Raw genomic sequence first — 17,715 nt, 5'->3', positions numbered from 1 at the left:
AATTCTGCAAACAAACGAGTCTGTTGCCACCAATATAACAGACAACAGCTCATTTTACGAAAGTTACAACTGCATAAACCTACCAAGCAAAAAGTTTGGATTGTCACAAGTATAGAATGCAAAGTTGGACACAATGCTAAAGTATGCAGTTAAGCAGGACACATTTTATTTACAACAATCATGTTTCAAAACATCAAAAGCATGTTCACAATAAAAAAATGATTTTTACTTCAATTTTCATCTAGTTCTACAGGCACACTATTTACTTTCGTTGCTTGGGTCACAAAAAGGCAACGCACATGATAGATGGATGGTAGTGACATAATTGTTGTATCGAAATTATTACAGCACCTTTTAGTGTGCAAACTACAGTGAAGGCAGTACCTATAATGTGCAACCATTGCATTTATTTCAACAAATTTAAGGGCAGTTTTATACAACAACAATGGTTTTGTGTTATGTTTGGAGTCCATGTATTTACACTGGAATTAATGAGCGTTGGGCAAAGGACATTTGATGTTACTGAGTTATTGCATAATTGCTGAAGAACATACCTATTTTTCAGACACATTTTGCACAGTTAATCCTATGAAACTTAAAGCACAGTTTTAAGTGCAATTTTTTTGGGGGGAATACAAATAAATTTCCACCGAAACATATTATCTTGTTGCTAATAAGACTTGAGGGACATTTATCTGTGTACATAAATGCAAAACATAGGGTGCCACAACCTGATTAGAAAACTGTTACATGGCTATTATGTTCCAATTTTCACAAAATGATTTTACATAAAAAATACTACCATATTTAACATAGAGCTTCTCATACAAAGTAAAACACATATTCGGTGTTTTGGAAACAGCACCAAAATCAAAGCACATTTGGCCGGGTATTGATAATGACAACCAAAAGAAGAACTTTATACCCTATGAAGTAGAAAAAGTTTAAATTTCAACTAGTGATGGGACGATACCAGGTTTTGAAGAGAGTACTGATACCGAGCACCACATGTATATACCTTCGATACCGAGTACTTAAATGTAGTGTTGTACTTAGTTGTATATCATTGGCTAATTTATCTGCCATGGTCGGGGGGCACACACACACATGCCGAAAAATGTAATCTCCACGTGATAGCAAAAAAGATATACGTAAACTGGCAGAACTTTTTTCCAATTTTGTGCTGTCGGAAGCAAATGATGGCATAAAGTTGCCCGTAATCTTATGGTGTAAATCGGCCTTTATTACTAGCACGTTGGTATCGAAAACCGAGACAAAATATTTCGATACCGAGTACGAGTATCGCGATACCACTGGAATCGTTCGATACCGAGTACCGGGTACTTGTCCCATCACTAGTTTCAACACTGATGGCACAATATCAACCACCAAATTGTTCAGTTAAATTTAGATTATTTGATGTTCACATTACAGTCAACACATATTTTTGCTAATGCTTCACATTTGCCGATGTTAAAAAAGTTAGACACTTTGACATTTGGAAGTTTGCAACACTTGGTTGTTTTAACTGAGTAGTTTTAATGTTAGTAAGGGTGACAACTCCCTTTTTGTCAACAGTGTGTTGTGTTTTAGGTGTTGTTTTAACAGTGATAAATTGGAAGGTACAGAAAAAAACTTCTTGCCACAAAATAGTCAGAGGTAAATGAATATGTTTGGAAGGATGAAGTGGTAAAAAAACAGGCAAAAAAGATTTACAACTTTACAACAATAATTTGTGAAAAAATTTAAGTTTGACAAAAAATTAATTTTCACATACTAATAGGGATTACTTAAACATTATCAAGAAAGCTTAAATAACATTAACTTGGTAATAAATCACCACAAAAACATGATTTACCCTTTAGGTAACCTTCAAGCATAATTACGAGTTGACTTTTTGGGTTTACAGCTACAACAATAAGCACAGTACAGTTGCCAAATAAGGCCATTTTCACTTGTGCGTACAGTTTGCAACAAAAGAGCACCAAATTTTTGAAATTATCATAATTTGTTGTATAAAATACTGTGGAAAATTTTTGGCCTTTTATTGTAATGTGTCTGTACTACACAATTTTTTGGCGGTGAAACTAAAAAAGTACCATTCAATTATGCAACTTAATTATTATGTGTTTGTACAATTTTGTTCTAGCATTATGTTTGTTTTTTCCATTTTGTAATTTAACTCAAAAACTAAAAAGTGGCCTAAAAGGGGAATTCAGACACTAACTTTACAAACCATGCTGATGCAATAATAAAAAAAAGTTATGAAGTATACAATCAACCATCTCAAAATGGTTATTCCAGGGTTCCGGCGATAAAAGAAACATTGCACGATCAAAACACAAACATTGGCAAATCTCGTAAAAAAGAGCACAAAAGGTTGACAGGAATAAAACAAAGCGACCACTTAAAAACAAAAAAGGTGCTTCAAAATCACAACTACATTTCACAACTTCGCTTGAGAACTTGGTTTTCGTGCCTGATTGTCTCAAGTTCCATACTTTTCTTCTCATCAATTGCCACCATATCAGTCAGGCCTTGTTGGAGACTTTTAATCTGCATCTTTGCAGCCTGTGTTTATAAAAAAGAGTAAACCCCAGTTAAATCAGATCTTCATCCAATTCTGACAAAACATGAGATGCTATGTATTGGCTTGAACTAAAAAATCAACATTGATTAATCTTGTTTTTTGGCTAATCTGAATAATTTTTTGAGTTCAAATGGGTACAATTTAACCAAGGTTTATTATGTGTGTAATTCTTCGAGATATAATGTGTACTGCAAACTTACATAACAAGGGGCATACTTTTACCACTGGTGACAAGGGTGCCACAAAATTATTCGTTTTTGCAGATTGCAATCATAAATTTATCGTTTGAGCTAAATGGCAAAATACATGTATGCTTGACAACCATTTGTTCTTGTGTGTTAATAAATTCAGTGGTACACAATACAATAATGTTGCAAATCATCTTTAAAATGATTAATTAATCACTATGCTATCATTAATTTAAAAAATCATAGCTTGTGTTTCATTGTCAGGTAGACTAGTAAACAAGGCTAAAATACAAGTGTTGTTTTTTGTAGTTTACCTCCAATTGCTCAGCTAGTTCCAAATTATACTTTGTGACAGTTTGATTGACATGTTCCAGTCTAGTGATTTTGTGTTCCATCTCCTTGGTAACGCTGACAGGGGAATTACCAGTATCCAATGTACCAAATATTTCGCCATCCTCAAGAACAGCATATTCCACTTCATATATTTGCAGTTTTTCACCAATATCAAGGTCAAAAAACTGTACATAGTGAACTACAGTTACAATGTAAATTTATAACGCTTACAAACACAAACAGCTACGTTTAAGACAGTGGTGGGATTAACTTTTTTTGTCAGCCGGTTCTATCACAAAAGTCATATTTTTCAACCGGTTCTGTTACAAAAAGTCATATTTCCATTGACAGTAACCATTAATGCTAACCGGTTCGCTGATCACATAAAATTTGGTGAGACGGTTCTATAGAACCGGTGCGAAACTGGCTGAATCCCACCACTGGTTTTTACCTATTCAAAGTGCAGCAGGTGGACCTTACTTGCTATTAGCATACAATACTACCTGGATATTTTTTACCGTAGCAGAATATTTTACAGCATAACTGTGCAAACCTCCTTTAAGATTTCTTGGACTTCACTAGTTTCCATGTTGGGCAGTTGGTTTTTCAAGTAACAGACAATTCCTTCAAAGGTGTCTTCCTTTAAAATCTTGTGTTTGTGGTGATTAAGAAGACACAATGCTGCTTTAAACAAGGCAGATTTTCCTTCCAAAAAAAGTAGATCTACACCAAAAAATACAAACAACTACATCATGCTAAAGAAGAACTGGTTGTTTCAAAGATGGAAAACTACAGAAGGAGTTGATTTAAAACTGCAAATGGTTAGTTTAAATTTAAAGAATTGCCAGTAATGAGTCTTTGTTTATCCTGTTTCGTTTGGAAAATTTTTTTTTCATTGCCCATATATATACAATAACTTTGACTTTTAAGAAATCACTAATAAACAGTAGATTTGGTCAACATGGACCCTTTGCAGTATATCGCTGCAAGACATGGCACCCTTAAAACTTACCAAAAATTCTGGCAGTGAAACCAAATGAAAGGACGGAAGCAAACATGGTAAGAAACCATGGGGTGGAAAACAGCATCAGTGAGACATCATTCGCTTCAAAATGATCATAAAGATCCCTACAAAAAATATACATAATACTTACAACATAACACTGGAACCTTAATTTGGGTTTACAGATATTTTTATTTGGTGTTAAAAAGATCAATATGCCATGTACATATTAAATTTACAAATAAAACATAATTAACTTATAGATTTTTTGGGTGGAAAAGTGTGAATATGCTTTGTATTTGTCAATCAATAAAAATAAAAATTGCTTGTTTCAAACACATAACAGCCAGAGATAGTCCAAATATGGTGAACACATTTGAAAGCAGATGTTTTATTAATAGCTGATGTTAGGATCGAATCAGTGCAAAGGTGAATCTACCTGTGGAAGTCATGTAGAAGTCGGGAAAGTTGGTAGACGGAAACACGGAGGGCAGCCATGTCAGGAAGAAACAGGGAGCGACACCCGACAGCCGTCATCAGGTGACACAACATCTTGAAAGCATTTTCCGTTGAGCTCATCTGGAAGAAAAATATATTAGGCATTTACATGCAGTAATAACTTTTCGAATAAAACAAAACTGCACTTGTGACGTTTGAGATGGGACCAAGCAGAGCATTTGGTGTGAAAGTTAAATGTTTGAATATGAATACTGTATGCTCTACCACAAATACCACACAAACAGTCCCAATAGCTGTTTTAAACTGAAATATTTTGTGAAAAGGGCAAGTGTTGAATGATTTTCTCACAGTACACATCTTTATAAGCTGGGCAGTGATTAATCAAGTTATAACATCCTTTTCCGATCACTAGCGCTACTTACATGCATAAGAATGATCCCTGCCACAAAACTGAGCCCTTGACAATATCCAACGTCAGGATCAACCAATGAATAGGCTTTAAGTAGATTAAACAAATCTAATTGGCCACTACGGAGCTGTTGGTTGAAATAGGGGTGAGTGGGAAATGTACGACCTGTGAAATAAAACAATTAATGTTATGCTTAATATTTTACACAGCACAAATTAATTGACAATGTCAGAGAAATGGCACATTTCTGCATGTATGAGTTAAAAATGGAAGTTTGCATTTGCTCAACATTGCTTAAAAACAAAAGGTATTTGTGTGAACAATAGTGACTTCAAATAACACAGAAAACAGAGCAGTATTGACAAGTATCAATTGCTAACAGAACTGAACAAATAACATTCAAATGGTTTGTTAATATTAACTAAGTGTTTGAAATATTTAGCTGAAAAAATAATGGTGTTTATCCAGAATCTTGGGCACATAAGGTTATTTGCATCGGCATGTTTGCTTGTGACCCAACAACCAAATAATGCAAACAAAAGAATTTGGGCACTTTCAAGGCAAAGCGCATTGGATTAATATAAAGAAATCACATTCCTGCAAACTTTTGACATACATAAAACTAGAAGGGTGGCTTAGCACATATTGCCCTTGCATATACACTATAAGCTATTTTAAAACATAAATATATTTCCTATGCTTATTTTGTATTAGGTCCCATATTAGTCACCGTCTTTTATAACTTGAGTCGTTTCTGCAGGCAAAAACTCATGGGTCCCCACACATGCAAAGTTGAAAATAACGCAATTCAAGAGATAACCATGAGAAAGTCAGGTGTTGTAAGGTAAAACACAGTGATCGGCACTGGGCTTAAATAATAATACTATGTAGAATACAAACTATAAAATTAGATTCACCCCAGATATTGTTTGAAGTATGTCCTACTTAACGTTTTAAAAAACTGACCCATTTTAGGGGGCTAGTAGGGTAACTAATTGGGTTCGACACACAAATTAAAAAATATATAAAAACCACAATGACTCAATCAATAGTACTGCAAAATTTCAGCCCAATCCGCCAATGTTTAAAATTTCGACCACTAGAGGTGTTTTGAGCAACAACCGTTAATGTTTCTGACGTCATAGGGCTGTTAACAAGCCCCTAACTGCCATGGCGCAAAAACGACCACCAAGCAACCCACCAACGAGCAACATACAACTGGTTGCCCTTGTAACACTAATCTTTCGTTTGTGGTGCCCAGTAACATACAAATACGTTTTACACTTTAGGGGCTTGTGGGGTAAACGCTAGGACTACAGGGTTGAACACAACAATCGACACCTATAAATGGCATACTATGCAAGAAATCCAAATTTCAGCCAATTCTGACACTGTTTAAAAACTCACCCATTTTAGGGGCTAGCGGGGTAAATACTGGGGTTATCAACAAAAACAAAGTGGGATGCACATCTACATGAATATATCTACCGTCTGTGTAAATCTCAGCCAAATCCATCAAACAATTGATGGAAAAACAAGTCGGACAAACTTTGGGTAAAAATACCCATTTTAGGGGGCGAGCGGTGGTAAATACTGGGGTTATCAACAAAAACAAAGTGGGATGCACATCTACATAACTATATCTACCATCTGTGTAAATTTCAGCCAAATCCATCAAACATTTGATGGAAAAACGAGTCGGACAAACTTTGGGAAGAAAAAAAAAAGGAAGAAAAACAAACAAACAATTCGAGTAAAATCAATATGTGTCCCCTTCAGGGAAGGGGACCCATAATAAAACTATTTCATATTACCAAAACAAATAGACTATTACCAAGATCAATAAGAATTGCATGTTGATGGGGTGTGAGATTTTTCAAGAGATCGCCGTACTGTGCAGTAACAGTTGGAGTGTGAGTGAACGGAGCTCGATTACTGCACGTACATCTCATCTTCCATTGCTCGTGAAGCAACGACCAAACTTCTCCACGCATGTTCTTCGAAACCCCTTTACATGAAACAGACAAAGTTCATTTTTCTGTTTCTACTGTCCACATATTTAATAGTTTATGTCAGGATAGATTAATACAATGAATCATTTTGTAACAGGTAATCACATTAACAGGAGATGCTCAGTGCTTAACTAATCAAATGCTTGCAGTGTTTGCCCTTCCTTTAAAAAAACAAGAAAACATCAAACCATGGTTCATGACCTTTAATTTAACAAAAGGGTGATGTCATAAAATTAAAATAGGTAATCTATTTAGTCTTAAAAACTTCAATTTACACCTTTGTAGGTAATTATTTCTAGGTAAAAAACCATTGTTCTACAGCTTATACTGACCAGTGTTAACAGACCACCTTTCACACAAATAGACAAACACTAATCCATCAAACATATTTTCTCAACAACTTTAAAGGCATAACACATCATATTAGCATATGACTTTGAACCTACCACGTTTGACAGCAGCATGTAACACAGTAAGATCCATTCTGCAGTTCTTGCGTCCTTCAGTTGCAAGAAGTTCAGCCCAAACTTTGTCCATCTCAGGACAGGCAGGTTCAATTTCCTTGTAGTTCAGTTTTACAGATGTGTTTTCCAGTGGAACGGCATTGTCTACAAGACAAAGGTTTAGCATGCAACCAGCATAACAAAGCTTATAGTAGTGAATGCTACCATAATAAGGCAACATGCAATGTTCAACCAAACATAATACTTGATTCTTTTGGGTCATCAATACAAATAGCTCGGTGCAGTTATATATTTGAGATATGGAACAGTATTTGGTCTTATAGCTGGAATACTGCACTATGGCAGTTCCATTTCTATGCACTGACATAATCAATGTCAAAATCCACAGAAGAATTGCAAGCCACAGAAGAGTACGATACATATTTTTACATACAGTTTTGACGAGGATCAAAACTGAATGAGTTTTTTACCCTCACCTGTTGTTTTTATGTTTCTAATTCGGTTTAACATCATCTGATCCCTGATAGCTCGCCTCCAAGCATATCGAACATCATCAGGAGTTTGCAGAGATACCAGGGGCTTCATGTGGTTCTGCAGAGCTGGGGAAGCTGTCGAGTCTGTGAAAAGCAAAAGCTTGAATGAGGAAAGTCTAAAATTTCAGGATGTATTTTTATGTTAGAGTGTAAATGTATAACATATACTTGACATGTAAAGAATAAAGTGGTACACAGTTTTGTTGTGAGCCAGGTCAAGTTATTCTTGTGGACATAAGTGACAGTAACAGATGCACTACAAGATATACTGTGCACAATCTATCTTCATGTGTTGGACATAATTACCAAATCCAAGCTATATTTAAATGGCTTAGTGCCAATGATTGTTTGGCCACTTCCAAAATGTTGTGGGTTTTGATTTAAGCATACTTTCTCACATTGACTGGAAGTTATCTCAAGTCAAGATATGTGTCCACAAAGACTTGTGTTACAAGTTTTGACTCTGGACTTGCTTACACACACAAGTAAACAAATCATTACCACAGGCTGTACATTACTGAAAAGAGTTATACCAAGTCTTCTATACAGACAAAGACTTACAAGTGTTTTTCTTCTTTTTTTGAGATGATCCAGACACTCTCATGAAAATCTCCTGATGGAATGACATCTTCTTTCCAGTGGATGAGCCCACCGCTGGTTTCTGTTCCGGTATATCCAATGAGGGGGACGTAGATCGAGACTGAGTTGGTGTAGACTCTGAAGAGATGCTACAAAACATGGAAATCATATTGAAATGTATTTGAGACATCACATTTAATACAGCAGGCAAGCAGTTCCTAAGAAAGTGTTGGCCACCATGTAGGGGTGCGGAAACAGCTACACAGAAAATCTAAGTATGTTTTGTCTTTTTTCAGATAGAATTTAAAGTGCACAGAGTTAGCTTATTACTGCAAAATGTTGCATAAACTGCTGGTAAGGTTAAATGAAAGCGTTTGGGCAGCAAATAAGCAATTTACTGTAGAGTTCCAACTCAAATCGAGTGTAAATCACAATGCCATGTCAGCAGGTGAGATAGTTTTGCAAGGTTTACAAAACTCTAACAAGTGCAATGTTTGTGAAACTTAACACACAAGAACAGACCATGACACAAACTCCAAACAAAATATAAAACAGCAACACAGCTAATAAACTTGATTCGGAAAAGTGGAACTTTTAATGCTGAGGTTAGAAATGCTTTTTTAAGAATCCCGTACAAGTTTGTAATAAAAAAACATGATAATTGATTCAGTTTTTTGGCAAATCAAATAAAAAATCATTCAAAAATGTAGAGAGAAAAACTTAACACACAGACAATAGAAAAGATAAATTTCTTTAAAGGTTCCATGGCAAAACAACACAATTAAGAATGAAATAGAACAGAGAAAAAGACAGAAAACTTCAACCAAAAGTTCACAAGAACATGAATCCATTTGCACAGGATTAATTTATCAAAATGTTACCAAGCTTAGTAAATTACCTAATTAATTACAGACTCCATGCAACCAAACAAACAAAACAAACACTACAGCACACGTAATCATGTTTAATCAACAGGATTAAGTGTCTTCCAAAGCTTGTAACTGCTTTACCCCGTTTTTAAGGCAGCTTCATCATGCGAAGCATCGCAATCTTCAGGCTCCTCATACCACATTGGACGTCCAGCATATTTTTCCACTCTGTCTTCATCAGTCATCGAATTGCCATTCACATCAGATTTAGCAGACAATGTGTCAAAGGCCAATTGTTTTTCAACAGCATCAGGGGCAACTGCTGGGACTTTTTTGGATGAGTTGGCCACAAAAAATATTCCATGATCATCTTCATCATCTGATTCATGAGATTCTGGCCCGTGAATAGGTCGGAACATGTTTTCATGATCATGTTTCACAGATTTTCGTGAAACATCAACCAGTTCAATAGATTTTGCCTCAGGACATTTGTTTTTGTGCAAATCTTTGCTTGGAGATTCTTTTCTTTCACCAATGCCAAACAGACGTGACAGTGAAAATCGGGACGGGGTTAATTTAACCTGGTTAACCCCCTCAGAAGGGGATTCCTGGACATCTTCAAGCAGGTGTGGCGTCATATGTCTCAGATAAGGTGACGAAAAACTATTTCTGATTATTAGGAAAAAAGGGGAAATAAAGACATCACCATATACTTAGCTATGACATCAAAATTTGCTCATATTTGCTGATGTTTAGAAACAAACAGTGAATAGAGCGTTTAGGACTAAAGCAGGGGTGCACAACCTTTTTTCGATTTCACAACTGAATCACATGTTCTTATATCACCAATGTTTTATTTGTTTACAAATTACAGTTGATAATAAAAAATCAGATTTATGTAGTGTCTCCTTGCTAAAAATTAGACTTTTTTCTAATTTATTTATAAATTGACCTGAACAATTTGGTGATGACTAGGGCAAATATTTTTTGACTTGTCAAAAAAAGTCAAAAAGTCAAAATTTTTAGAATAGGTCAAAAATTGTCAAAATTGTTTACAAAGTCAAAATTTTTTACTAAGTTAAAATTGTTTACAAACTGCATTGTCGTGGTGTTGTAGAGGTTGCACTGCCAGCAAACTATTCGTTTTACACCTTGTAGCCTACTTTATACTGTTGTAATTGGCCCATTGCCCCAATTATTGTGAATCACATCAAGTGAGTGAAACAATTAGGTTGATATGGCATGATGCTCAACACACCTCAAAACGTGCAAAATTTTGGTAGGTCCCAAGTCACTTTACGGCAGCTGCAGGTTAGGTGCAGCTCTTGCTTCGGTTTTGCTTTAGATACTTCATGTATCTTTCATTCATACAAATGTATTGAATAATTTTCATTGTGTCTTAGCTGCAGTTTTTTGGCAGTGATTTTTAATTAGCTCATTCCCTTTTCAGAATAGGTTAGGTCTATGTTAAGATTTTTGCCCTTCTGTTAGACTTTTGCACATTCTTTCGCTCTAGTTAGATTAGCCTAGCCATATTTTAACTTTTTGAACGATAATGCGCAATTTAACTACTTGAATTCTTCATAGGTCAAAATTTTGTCAAAAAAAAGTTTTTTAAGGTCAAAATTTTTCGTTTTTTAGGTCAAAAAATAATTGCCCTAGTGATGACTGTTCATGCTGTCACTATTCACATCGTCCTGCACTACTTGAATTATAATCTACCGTAACAGCCCTTATTTAAAACCCATATCTTGCCAGTTCAAATGCCAAAATATCAGACTGAACCATTGCAAAAATGCACAGACAAGACCCTAAGAAAGCAAAAAAATAAGACCACTCTTTGTAGTAAAAACATTGTAGTTGGTATAGTGTCCACTTTAATACCAGTAATGGCAATAACACGTTGCTTAAAAAATAATTAATAATCACTTATCCCAGAAAGTTTTACATTTTAAAGTTGTTACCTTTTAAGACTCGAGTTTGATGCACTGAGAGCAGCATTAAGTGGCTTCAGCTTTACTGGACTTTGAGCAGGAATTGTTTCCGACGGTTTTTCCTCGTTCATATTCAACTTTCGTCGTGCAATGATCGAGCTTTGATCAACTGCACCAACTGTGTTCGATCTGTGTAATGTAGAAATATATTAATGAATATTGTCTGCTTTTGTGGTTTTTAAACGTTCTTACAATGTCAAAGTAATGGAATAGATTTTAGTAAAATTGTATGTCAGGTAATAAATAAAGTAAAGCAAAAATGTACCAGCAAAAGTTTCAAAGACATTTAATTGGAAACATATTTTTGCCTAAAGTCAAAAGTTTGTTCAAAGAAATGCATTTTTTTCAAAAACAAAGTTACTAACTACAGTTTTAAATATAAGTGTGACAAATAAACAAATACAAATGACATATTTGTGACATCATAAAAGCATGAATGTGAAAGATTGTTGTCTGAGTTTTAACAACATCTGTGAGCTCCACACCTTGGCCTTCCCAATTCAGGGTTATTAGCAGTTGTTGAACCAGGTAATGGAGAAAGTTCAGTCCCTGAATGTGGACTTCCTGATCTGTTACGACTTTTCAAACTTGACGACCCAGGAGACAAAGAACGTGGATTCTCCTGGATGTTAAAAGATGGTTATAGCAGCGAAATGCTTATATAAAGTTAGTGGTTCTCTAGACAGGCGTGTTTTGTATGAGTATACCACATAGCCATCTGTCTTCATAGCATTTGAAGTTTTAGTTGGAAAAGCTGACCAAAGTTATTTGTTTGCTATTTTGAAGAGGGGCGTGTCTTGAAAACACTTGTTCACTGATGTGGAAATTTAGAGTTAATTAGTTTTTACTGTTACCCCAAAGAACTTGAGTTTTTCAATAGGACTTGGAATGTGGTGTTCTGCTTCATGCTGTAATTCATGCATTCTCTGGAAACCCTGAAAATGCAAAATTGCAAAAACATAATATGCTTGTCTGTGATACAAGGTTAATTTTGGCAAATTTGAAACGCCACAAACCTTCTCAAAAAAAGATTCAAAGCTGCTCAGAGATTTCTTGGCTCTGCTTTTGAAGAAATTTAACCTCTTCGAAACAACATTGGATGCATTGGGATCCTTAAGCTAAAAAGACAAAATATAGAAACTAATTAGGCAAAATCAATCTGTTACAAGTTGGCATAACAAGCATATTTTGAAATTGCGGTAATGGGGAAGATTTGTAACTGCTATCTTACCTGTTTTAACTTGATGTCATGCTCCTGTTGTTTGTCGAGATACAAACACCTCAAAACAGTCATTATCACAACAAGCTGTTCATACTTTGTTTCCACATGACGGCTTATGCAGCAATCCTACAAACAAAACAAAACATCAACAAATTGATTGTGACAATAAAATCACAAAAACCTACATCTATTTTGTTTCTAGTTTTCTTCTGTTCTACATCTACCAGATGTTCAGTGATGAATTTCGCTGCTATGGTCATTGCATGCTCGACCCACACTTGACCAGAGGTGGCGCCAGAGATAAGGTTTATCTTCTTGCACAGGGTGTGGTAGGATTTTAATGGGTCTGGTCCGTATGCACACATACTGCACGATTGCTTCATTGCCAACATTATTTCATCACACTAAAAATGTATAATATATATAGAATAGAAAAATGCAATTAACCCAAAATAATTTCTTTCAAATCTACATCAACTTTTAGTGTTAAAATATTTTCCATATTTTTGATAAACAAGATTTTTGTTTCAATTAAAGTCTAAAGTCCTTCTTGGCCAAACGAACAAACCTGTGTTAGACCAAAAAATGGCCAAAACAGTTTTTATCCCTTTATGCATTGCTCATAATATACACAGATAAAGTAAGCATGGGTATTACTATGCAAATAAGCCAATCATGAAAAAAAGAACTTTTGTGACAATTTAACATTAATCCTATTGTAACCACTTCATCAGGTGATAGTGCTTACCACATTCTCATCAGAACACTTGAACAAGTAGCACCGAAACTTGAAGTCATCATTTCTCTGGTTCGTGTGATGGTCTTTGGCAAAGATTCCAAAATGGTCTTTGTATTTTTGACCCTGGTACAAGATAAGAGCTGCTTGAAATCGATAATAGATTGCAGCAATATTTTATAACGCTTAAACTTATATAAACCTATTTAGATCCAATAATTACTGGAACTACGGTTAGTTACATTAACAACAACTTCCCATAATTTTCCCACAATAATGTACTGACCTGTTTTGTTAAAAGTGACAAATTTTATTTATATATATATTTTTTTGAATGATGACACAAGCAATTGTGAAGTTTTTAAATGAATGAATCAAGTTAATTTTACCAGCTATATTGATCATAAAAGTCCAACTGCTGAAAAGTTTAAAACTTGCAGAAAATCTATCTATTCCTACCATCTACAGCCATAACCTTTTAAAAAGGCATATTTGATAACACTGATATTATGATTACCTTTGAGCACCGAACAATATCCGTAAATTGAACTTCAATTCTTCGTGCAGATTGGTCAGGGCAAATTAAAACAACTGATTGCCTTCCAATCTGCAAGAAAACCAAAAAATCCTGTTTCATAAAGTGTTTCAGACATTTGCTATTTATACTGTAATGTTTGTTATATTTTTTGCAAAAATTTGTACAAAAGAATTTATAACACATGGCACACAAAACCGGAGGGACCCAACCAGTTCTACAATACAATGGAAATATTGATTTGTCTTGTTCATCCACATACCTGTAGTAATCTGATTTTGTTTTTATCAAATCCGAGACGTGACGTAGCACTGGGCTCACTACAGTGCCGCTGTCGACCTTTTAGTCTCTGTCTCATGGCTGCTGAAGACGGCGTGTCGATGGAACTGCAGCGTTGGCGATCGACTGGCGGAAGCTCGGATGGCAAAAATGACCTAAAACCAAAAGAATGCACTTGAAAATGATCGTTGGAAAAAACAGAAAACTTTTTTAGGAGTTTTTTCCATGATTTTAGTTACATAACTCACTTCATAAATTAAACATACCATTTAACATGTAACAACTACAGTAAAAAATATAATTTTTACATAAAAAAAAACAAGATAACATTTGAATAATAAAGCATGTTGCTTTTTACATCTTTTTGGGCAGCTATTTACTCATTAAACCAAGAAAAAATATAAAAAAAACATTTAGATAAAAGCTACAAACTTGTACTCCATTTGAAAAAGAAGCTTATAATGCTACATGCATATTACAGACATACAAACCTACAAATGACATATTTAGGGTTGTTTATGACTAATATATTTGGTACCAGGCAGTTTTTGCTTACGAACTGTTTCTTCTGATTAATTCAGATGCTCCGTTTAGTGATCCGTCCATCAAGGAAGAAGCAATACCCACAGGTTCATGTCCATTTTGAAAAGAAACACTTTGAAAAGGTGAATCGGGAAGATCCAAAGACTAAAACATTTTTTGTCACTTAACTTGTGTACATGGGAAAAAGTTTACATTCATAAAACAATAAAAAAATCTGGTTTGTTTCTTTTGATTCCTTGTAATAGTTTGTGGCAAACAGTGAAGGGCATTGATTTTGAACACTGTCAAATACGCACTAACGGAGCCCAATTATTAAAGCACTCTCTGTTCACTTGATAACCTAAGCCCACAGGGTATGTTTAAATCCTGACAGGCCAAACCACAAAGACCTCCCAATGGTTAAGCTGAGACAAACCTATGCTGCCATTCTAATCAAATGACATCTGATACAATCAAATTTAAAGATGATCGAATTAGAATTTTTTTGCTTTTCTTTTATACATAAAAAATTGCAAGGCAGGAAAACTTGAAAAGTGTATGATGAGTGATCTTCAGTTTCAAAATAACAGGAACTTGGAAGTTACAAAGCAACAGTGTTCGTACTTCCCCTTGTTACGCACAATGTGGTGCAACAGGAGTCAGATTACATTTTGAGGAATATATGCTAGAATACAATGGGCCTAGTCCAGCTATACGTGATTTATTTGCCTTGGAATAAAAGAACCGTGGTTCTTAGCTTTTTAATACTTCATAAATATCTTTTGTATTTTCAAGAAAAATACTATTGTTCTCAAGTCCCAAAAATCAATACCCTCACAACCTTAAAAACAGGTCTTGCACCCCTAGAAACAGGTTTCGAACTCCTAGAAACAGATCTAGCACCACACGAGGGTACATGCACAGCTCTGTGTTAGAATGTCGTCAAATGCTTCAAACATTTACTATTTGTTTTTACTTTGGGTAATAAACCAAAATTTCCACAGTGCATATTTTTCAATTAGTCAAGCAATAAAGTTACCCCTTTCTTTTCCATGATGTGTTCCTGTTCAAGGGAGTGATATTTGTCCACGGCTTCATCAATGAACGATGGCGGAGGATATTCTTGCTTGACTTGAATTTTGCCCAACATCATCACCTCAAACCTGATGTGAAATCAATACTTGTTAGTTGTCTCAGTTAGCCATGTGACATTAAAAATAAATCATGACAGTCCTTCACTAATTTTACATTTAAGGAGGCAGCAATGACAGTGTTAAGCGCGTAAACATAAAAAATGCATTTGTCTTTGATTTATTTTGAGATAATTTTCCAAACTTTTTAAAAATTATATTCCAACTTTTATTTTTAATTTTTTTTTGTTCACTTTGATCGTTATTTTTAGGACCAAAATCATTCGAAATGCTTATGATATTACAGGTATGAAATCTGCTTTATTGTGTTTGTTTTCTATACATAACTAAACAGTTTAGTAAATAAGTGATGAAGAGCACATACTTGACACAGTCAAATTCCTGGTCTGACCCATTGCCACAAACTTGAGGTGAAGTTTTTCTGTGCCAAGTGAGACATTTGCTCATCGTATCTGACACCTCTTTGATCTGTAAGAAAACAAGGAATGAGATAAGATGTCCGCTCTAAATTTTATGTCTCAGCACATGCAAAAGCTCCCTGGTTACACTAAGTACCATCGTAAGCAACATTCACTGTGCTCACTGTGGCCACACATAATTATGCCGCATACATTTTTATTGTCATGGAAAAGTGCAAACAGACCACAAACACAAAAAACAAAGAAAATAAGTCGTAAAGTATATATCTCCAGTGATTATTTCCAATCAGTAACTATGAATGGATATACATACCAGCATCTTGTCTTTATCATGAAACACATGGCAAGTATATGGACCATCATACTGACTTGGACTTTTCAAAATTCCAACACAGTATTTCTCCAGTTCATTTGGTGAGATAATCTCCACAACTTGATCAAGAGAACTTTCAAGTGGGAGACAGTCAGGTGGATTTGAGTTCTTGTCCAAACCATTTCCCAGCGGTGCAAGAGGATCCGAAAAACCAGATATATTGTCAGCGTCATTGCCATTAGAGAGAACAGTGTCAGGTGCCGCCACGTCAATTAACATCTTTTCCTCCTTTTTTGCCACGATTTTGCTTTGTTCAATTGTTATGGAGGAAAAAGTTGGGTGTCTTCGATATTTCACCTCGGCAACAATCCAATGCAACATTGACTTAATGTACAGCCGATGGACTTTCAAACTGCCCATATATTCAAGAAAATAAGTCCTTTTGACAGGAAGAGCTATGCTATTGGGCTGTGCCATGTTTGTTTTTGTCTTACATCTACAAAAAACAAATTAGATCATTTTAAACAACACAGCAGGAAAACTAAGTAAAGTGAGCTGTTAATACTACTTTGTTAAAGTAAAACAATCACAACTCCAGTCTGAGCTAAAGTCATTTATATCTGTCATTTGTAAACACTTTACTCATAATTGAAACTTAAAGCTGGAATCACCCAGTCCGTTGCTTGGTGGATAAAGACTAAACAGCCTTGTAGCAATAGATGTAAGTTCAGAAAAAAACATTTAGTCATTCACCCTTTTGTTTTCAAGATATATATATTTCGCTATTACAGCATCAAGTCAAGTCAAGATTTTATTTGCATTGTCACTTTATCATCACAGTTCCCGAAAAAAAAACGTGGGTATGAAGTCAAGTGTCATGCTATTTGAATGTTCATTGAAATCCGTTTTCTGGGTGTTTTCTGCTGTAGGATCGCAACCGACCACACGAGCCTGGCGGGGTACGTCCGGTTGCATAAGACGGTAGTTGAACCCACAGGTTCTGCTGGCCAAATGAAACCCGCCTAAACAGGAAACACCATTGTGGTTCCTCGGAACCGTAGATATTTACCCATACTGGTTTCATTTATTTTTTAGGAATCCTTCT

The 17,715-nt window shown here is 35.2% G+C and overlaps 1 protein-coding gene across 3 annotated transcripts; it reads right to left on the bottom strand.

Moving 5' to 3' along the window:
- Window positions 1-144: 144 nt before the first annotated feature.
- Window positions 145-17,126, bottom strand: LOC145237365 (TBC1 domain family member 1-like). Of its 3 annotated transcripts, none has more exons than XM_080100192.1 (24): window positions 16,611-17,126; window positions 16,243-16,346; window positions 15,767-15,890; window positions 14,762-14,892; window positions 14,189-14,360; window positions 13,909-13,998; window positions 13,404-13,517; window positions 12,841-13,059; window positions 12,665-12,781; window positions 12,450-12,551; window positions 12,288-12,368; window positions 11,919-12,055; window positions 11,404-11,562; window positions 9,581-10,108; window positions 8,553-8,719; window positions 7,935-8,075; window positions 7,441-7,602; window positions 6,817-6,990; window positions 4,996-5,147; window positions 4,554-4,693; window positions 4,124-4,239; window positions 3,665-3,834; window positions 3,093-3,296; window positions 145-2,571 (listed from the first exon to the last, which is right to left on the bottom strand). In XM_080100192.1, exons 1-24 carry the CDS (start codon window positions 17,085-17,087, stop codon window positions 2,440-2,442), a joined length of 4,113 nt encoding a protein of 1,370 aa, XP_079956318.1. In that variant the 5' UTR covers window positions 17,088-17,126; the 3' UTR covers window positions 145-2,439. The 3 variants fall into 3 exon arrangements, with proteins under 3 accessions (XP_079956318.1, XP_079956320.1, XP_079956319.1); XM_080100193.1 differs by having other exon boundaries at window positions 2,507-2,571; window positions 3,093-3,310; XM_080100194.1 differs by lacking the exon at window positions 9,581-10,108.
- Between the last annotated feature and the right edge of the window lie 589 nt (window positions 17,127-17,715).

Source organism: Phallusia mammillata, chromosome 7, assembly GCF_965637545.1.
Source record: "Phallusia mammillata chromosome 7, kaPhaMamm4.hap1.1, whole genome shotgun sequence".
Lineage (NCBI taxonomy): Eukaryota > Metazoa > Chordata > Ascidiacea > Phlebobranchia > Ascidiidae > Phallusia > Phallusia mammillata.
Note: the sequence above shows the minus strand (reverse complement) of the source record. Positions and strands in the feature narration are given on the sequence as shown.